This window comes from Echinococcus granulosus, assembly GCF_000524195.1.
Source record: "Echinococcus granulosus chromosome Unknown EG_S00077, whole genome shotgun sequence".
Taxonomy (NCBI): Eukaryota; Metazoa; Platyhelminthes; class Cestoda; order Cyclophyllidea; family Taeniidae; genus Echinococcus; species Echinococcus granulosus.
The window spans coordinates 365,198-372,419 of NW_020170457.1; the positions used below are offsets into that span (position 1 = coordinate 365,198).

The 7,222-nt window shown below is 41.6% G+C and overlaps 1 protein-coding gene across 1 annotated transcript; it reads right to left on the bottom strand. All coding sequences in view use genetic code 11, as the record gives it.

Moving 5' to 3' along the window:
* Positions 1-4,785: 4,785 nt before the first annotated feature.
* EGR_07453 (hypothetical protein) lies at positions 4,786-5,227 on the bottom strand (the record flags this gene model as incomplete). The annotated part of the gene is made up of 2 exons (XM_024496702.1): positions 4,786-4,998; positions 5,036-5,227. 2 exons carry the CDS (start codon positions 5,225-5,227, stop codon positions 4,786-4,788), a joined length of 405 nt encoding a protein of 134 aa, XP_024348908.1.
* Between the last annotated feature and the right edge of the window lie 1,995 nt (positions 5,228-7,222).

The window sequence follows — 7,222 nt, forward strand, 5'->3', positions numbered from 1 at the left end:
TTTCACGACTGTATATTGGTAGTGGAAGTAAATTTTACCAAACTGTTTCACCATCATCACTTATGTGTGTATATTTGTAATAGCGATTTTATACACCCCGGTCCATAAATTTAACGTTTAGATAACAAAATGCCATCGTCAAACTAGCAGATGTGTCGAGTTCATTTCATATACGAGACAAGTGGTTGATATAATCTTAGTGATTACTGCTGATAGGTATCCAAAACTACATAGCAAGCCCCTTTTTATTCCATTCCTTAGATGTTGTTTTCGTGCCTGAATTCATTACATTCCTGGAAGTGTCGGAGCTGGCACCTCCGATATGCTCTCCTGCCTGATCAGTACCACCATGCGCTAGGACTTCCTATAAGACCAGGCTTAGTTAAAATTAAACTATCTTGTGTAACCCGCAATCAGGCTGCAGCCTAGTGTGCAATGGTCATGCCTTCACATTATTCATATTGTCTGGCATAGGAGAAATTCACATTCAGGTGTTTTTATTGCTTGATTATTGTGATCAGCAACTTGACGGGATCAAAGCTCATGCACCCAAATGCCAATTTATAACTACCACCATACGTATAGATGACGCGTACCTTGGCCAACGCGGTATAATTCTCCCTCGCCCACTCCTAACTGCTTCACTCATTTTTTTCTAGGTTAGCCTGTGTCTATCCTGGAGTGGTTAAAATACCTCCTTAAATGCAGCATTCATCACGACAGGAACAGTGGAAGTTGCGTTACTCCTAATTATCACATAAAGCATGTAATACCGTTATATTTTGGAATCTCAGTAAATTTAAACTATTTCAAACCGCCACTTTTCTCTATCGCAAAATAATTGCCCCTTATTTTAGCTAGGTGGTTGGTCAATCCCATTTCAATTATTGATATCCTAAACTGACTTAGAGACTAGATCAACTTGGCGCCACTTATAGGTAATCTGCCATCTGTTGACATCAAATGTCTGGCGAAATATAGAAGAGCGTTGTTTGACATAGACACTCGGTGAGTCCAAACACTTCCAAAATGTGGATGTGGGCTTCCAATTATTGGCAATAGGCCAACACGTCAAGTAGATGTTACAACAAAAACATTTTTGCTAGACAAACAGAAAAATGGAGGTAGCGACGCAGTCCTGCATTCAGTGTGCACACGAGCGACAGCAGAAGGTCATAAACTCTGCAATTACTCAACTAATCTAAGCGCCGCCACTTAAATGGCTAGAATGAAAAGCGATTGTGGGCAATTGGGGAAAAGGAAGGGGTTTAGTGCCTCTCTTGAATTTAAAGAAATAGAGGCATCTATCTACATAAGCAAGATTTGTTTTCAGTGAAACTATTAAAAAGATGTTCAAACAATTGTTGTAATTGTGTGCTCAACAAATGGAAACAGAGACTATTTAATCTTAAAATACCAACGATTAACTTGAACTTAATACTGAATCGAACATTAACAATGTATATCCTAAAACGATAAATGAAGAGCATGCAAATGACAAATGAGCAATTCCTCTGATTTCTGAATTTTCTAACGCACATATACTCTAATACGAGGGCATTTTGGCTCAACCACTCTGCATGAGGCTGAATGACATCTTGTTTTCAACTACGATTGTTTGCCAGCTAGCCGGATGAGCTAAGCTAGTGAGTGGGTAGGTAAGCCTTGGACTTGAGTGAATGAGATGAAAGTGCGTAAATGAATGAATGAGTAAAGAAATGAAGGAATAAATAAGTGAATGAATGCATTGTTAGGGCTGTGTGAATGCAGAAGAGCACGTTGTGCACTGACGTTTATTTGCTTCTGCATGCTTAAATTAGGACAACAGTGCCAGCATTTACTCGATGCGGACATGAACTGGTTTTACAGGCAAACTTGTACGAGCACAACTTTACTTGTACTTGTACGCGTGCTCTTACTGACGCTCAAACTTCCACTTGTGTGTATGCCAGTAAATATGCAAGTCAACGAGAAGATGCCAATTACAGTTGCGGTCAGTGCTTGGCTGATGCAACTGCACCAAGGAAGGCGGGAAGTTTTGCTGGTGCTGCATGGAATACGAAGAATGAATAGATAGGGAAGGGTCGTTTTCAAGACGAGATGGTTTGCTTTGCAGTGCCTAGCGTATCACAGGGTTAACTTCCACAGACATAATGAAGTTTTTGTGGATCATAAGTTATTTTTAAGTAACCCGAGAGTAAGACGTTCAATGCGCATATTGCGGAAAGTTAAGCCGACTGGACTCGAAACGATACGACTTTGACATCGGCCTATCCAAAAGACAGCATGAAAATACTAATTTGTTAGCAATGGAGCAGGTTGGGACCTTACTTGACTGTATCACTTCAGGGAAATGATGCTGGTTGCACAAATGGATTAGCCTGTTTGCCTGCTTGTAGGTGTCGCACTGGCTAGGAACAGGCAATTTTCATCTCTCCAGTTCATGAGGGGTCCTTGCATTTTCCAATTTTAGCATCGTGAACGTCGTATACAACTTCAACATCACTAGATCAGTAAGAAAAAGGATATGAATTTATTCATGGGGAAAACCACAACTTGAAGAAGGGGACTGTATCCGCATATGTTCCAGCCCCGCTAGGCGTGAGGAGCACAGGGTTGAATATGGAGGTAGGTGGAGGAGCAGAAGAGCCAAAGACTATTAGCTATGACTTTCGAGTTGAGCGGGCCTCAGTCGTCCTGTCAGAAGGTATTTAAATTGTAATAGTCTGAAGAGGGGATTTTGATAAATATGGTCAAATATGTGTTTTAACCAGCCACTTCTCTACACTTGTTATATTCGAGGAAGAATGGTTATAGTATCTAAATGCTGAGGATGTGGGGGTGTAAGATTTGTGGAACAAACTAAAAAATCAAATGGGCTGTTAAAAGGACATCTAGCATAATTAAAAGTTCACCTGTCCATTCAGGCCATCAATCATCTAACAAACCGATTGGTCAGTTATTCTTTCAGGTGGTTGTTCACACATGTATGCACAGTTCAATCTAAATGTCTAACCCTTCCACTGCACCCGGTTTAATAAACCCGACATCCGTGCCCTCATTTCCTTTATTTATGAAGCTATTTCCCATGAAATGTCAGCTTTCATTGATGCCTCGGTGGTCCGTTGCGTCCACTACTTCGCCAGTCATTCATTTCTGTAGCCAGTCCAGTCACTCCAGTTGGGCACGCACTTCGATGTGCATGTGCCTTGGTCTGGCATAAATGCATACATTTATTTGTCTCATTCCCTTCTCCGCCATTCCTCTGATCATAAACATAACTTGGAGGTAACCAATCCATCTTTTAATCTACATAGCATTCCCACCCTAAATCTGTGTAATTACATATCTATATTTTCTTCCTTCCTCCTTTCCCCCAATGCCCATCCCTGAGCACCTCGTGTGCCACCGGAACCTTTTATGTGGTCAATCGTTTATTAAAATTTAAAGGTCAGTGAAAAAGCAAACAAATAATTGACCTGTAAATGAATACGTGAATGCATCTAACATCAAATGAAATGAGGAAATCAACGGTCCATATGGCTAGGATACAAGAGGTTTCTTCTTCCATTCCTTCCTACCACTCATCACTTCTTTCCCTACGCTGAACACACACGTGCTCTTTGCTTTTATCAGGTCGGTTATCAATCCTTCATGGTGGCCACTCAGCGATTAATCACGTACCTACTCACCTCTTCACGCATGCCCCATACCATCCACCCACACTACTTTAATATCAGCATTTCAACGTGCCCGTGTCTCCATACTTACGTGGGTCTGTAGTTAGATGTAATTAGGGATGCCTCTGTCAAAGGTTTCCTTTCCGTCTCATATGCATTTGCCCATCACTACACTTGTTCGTTGGTCAGAGTATTCACCCGTTCTTTGGCAATCCCTCCATCACCCAATTAGGCCTACCTTCTATCTTCTTTCAGATTCATTTGATGACCTATTTTTAATCATTTGCCCACCTATATTGCTCCTCCTACTGTTCTGTATTACAGTCCCCTTTATATACTTCTTCTTTCACTTCTCAACCTCCTTCGGTGCGACCTAGCCGCTATTTGTCTAACTGCCATTTTACTTATAAACCTATCCACAAATCAATCTTATTTTCTTCATCTCTTTCTTCTATTCTCCACCTTACTTCCTTTCCGCCCAAGCTCCTTGTAGTTTCTTTACATCTGGCTGCTTACCTTCTGTTAAGTCTGCCAATCATCTGTCTGTCTAAGTGCCTGCCTACACACAAATGTGCAAAGTTGGTTACTATCTTCCAATCGTCGTGCACACGTTCCACAAACATCTAGCTTTCTGACAAGTGGCTCATTGAGATTCCACATCCCTCATTCTCCATCGCTTTGTCCAAGACGCATTCGCATTGCAAGATATGAAGGATGAGTTATGAGATAGAATGCGATAAGACGAGACGGCTTTCGCTTACGACACACATTTGTGATTAATTGGTTAATAAAACATGAATGTTCACACAAAGCGTTACATATCTCTGCTCCATAATACTCACTCAACAACTTATTTCATGTTTTCTCCTGCACATCATTCTGCTCCTCGTTCTCCTTGACGTCTGCCTTCTATCACTTTGCATCTTTTCCTTCATCCTCTTCCTCTCCTCTGTGCACATTGCTACTAACCATTTGAATTATGAGACTAGAGCCCTGTCTTAATAGGTCCGTTTCGCCATGTGGCTGCAAATGTGTTCTACTTTGCAAGGAGTCCTATCGATCAGCACACTAGTTGCCTAGGTGCATCACATTACCATCCTATCCATTAGGTGGACGACATTGGACTAAGCATCAGCATGTAGACCTGCACGTCCACGTTCATTGAAGCACAAGCCCTTAATGACGTGAAGAAAAGTCGTGCAACGTTGTTCACTTGGATATCGCTGTGTGGTGAAAGGAAGAAAGGAAGAAACATTTGGATGAATGAAGTGATGAATGGAGGCAGAAAAGTGGGTATCAAGTTAATAAGACTTTCTGACTTGAAGACAAGTCAATGATTTGCGGGCTGCACTTACATTATGGAGGGACCGGAAAGAGCACAATTCGATGGGTTTCTTGTGCGCCATATCAATCGGACACGGAAGCATGGCAGTGATACCAACGCAGACAAATAAATCGCTCTCATTCTCACCTTCAGCATCACCGGCTGCCAAGTAAACACATGCTGTAGACGGCAAAGCATAGCGATTGATAGCCAATGAGCGCATGTGCCAATCGACAACGTAGTAAAGAAAAAAGGAATAAACAAATGTAAAAGCGAGTAAATTCATGAAAATCATGACACATAAGTCAAAGGCGATACTATGCACGGAACTTATTTAACAGACAGTGGAAATTTGTCCATGGTCATGCTGATCTTGTCGCTGCTTTAGGCTTCGGATTTCAACAGTTATGATTTACCTGCGGATTTAGCATTGTTGGCGAAGTCTAAAATGCCCAAAAAGCTAACAATCGACAATTCAAAGAGCTCACATAAATTAAGAAGCTTTGGAATAGCTCCCACTTAACACATCTATGCGTAAAATAACGCAATGATTCACGATCTCATGTCACACGGTCTCGCTAAAATGATGCAGTTAATAGTAACATCTCATCTTGCTTTATCGCAAATTGATCTATATTTATAAGCGTGCTAATGTATAGGCAGCCAGTGTTGCGTTAAAAAAAGAGTCGCTGTGTACCGCGCTGTACTGCAGCCATTTGTGCAAATAATCTAGTCTACCCTACTTCACCAGCCTATTTATTCAGAAGCAGGGTTTTACTTTGGACGGGAGAACAGAGTACATGAAAGCTCTTACGGTCAGCCACTAATACTTGACAGACTACAGCAGACTGACTACAGACCAAAAGCATGGGGTCCATTTTAAACTAGAGCAAGCTTGGTGTACAAAGCCAGCAATCGCTTGCTACTGAAAAATTATTGTTACCTTAGGTGGTCGGTTGGACTGACAGGTCTACACTTGTTAACTTACCTCCACAAGCCAGTTTTATTGTCATCAGTCTAACAAGTCAGCTAGGAGTCTCTGTCCACGCATCCAGTGCTCTGTTGCCCTGATTAAATCTCAAATCCTTTATAGTCTGGATTGTGAACAAGTGATTCTCCTATGGACTATGCCTGTTTGACATTGCTGTTGGTCATGAGCCTAGTCTCTACCTCCATAAGATATACTATAAATATTAGGACTATTGGCATAAATTGAAGCACGCATTATGGATGCTCACACCTGCGTGAAATCGATGTTCTGTGCTTAATGTTAGCTAGGCGTCTGATCGTTAACCCATAAGTTGTCGTCCGGCATTGACTGTCCTGTTATGCAGTCTTTCCCGTTTAATCAATCCATGTGGTTTCTGCATACTTGCATGCCTGTCTGTCAATCTGTTTGGAGGAGCAACGACGGTGTGCTATGTAATTCGCATTTTCGTATCAGCCGCGAATGTTCATGACGATGCTTTGCATTAATACTATCAGTTGCCTTGAAAGGATCGAAGGTGGTCAAGCAGGCTGGCGCATTCAGTTATTACTATGCTTGTCTGAACAACTTTGTGCCAAGCGGTGTCTAGGCCAGTCAAGTGGATCTTTTGGACTACATCCAAGTGAATTTCCCAATCCTATTGTTCACCTCTTTGAATACACATCTCTGAGACTGAGCCGCGTTCGAGCATCCTCATTCATGGATTCTTTGTTTGTGCTGACATCGTAGGAGCTAAATGGACAGTTCGTATCAACTCTGGAAAGTCGCCGGTGTTTGCTTATGTGAATTTGTGTGCATGTGTGCATTCATATGTGTACGTATGTGTACAGTGATGTCTTATTGTCACTTTTTCGGAATAGTCTGATCACATACGTGTGCACACCGAATGTATGCGAAAAGGGTAGAAAAGATTGGTATGCTGGATGAATATGAGGTTGACGAAAGCGAGGATGGTACCAGTCAGTAGTATGCAAGGCGATAATCCAACCACACATCAAACAGTCTGTATGACTAACGGAAGAATCCTCATCGTTAAAAGCCATGAATTGGTCTCCGCAATTTCCCTGGATTATTTAGCAGGCTGCTTCTCCTCTTACGTAACCATCAAGAGTGAGACCTCCAATTCTTTGATATGCATTGATTAACAATCCGATTAATCTCAAATGCTCCCATTAAAATCCAGTATTTGCAGATAATTCTATCGTGAAGCTAAAATTGTATCATACAACG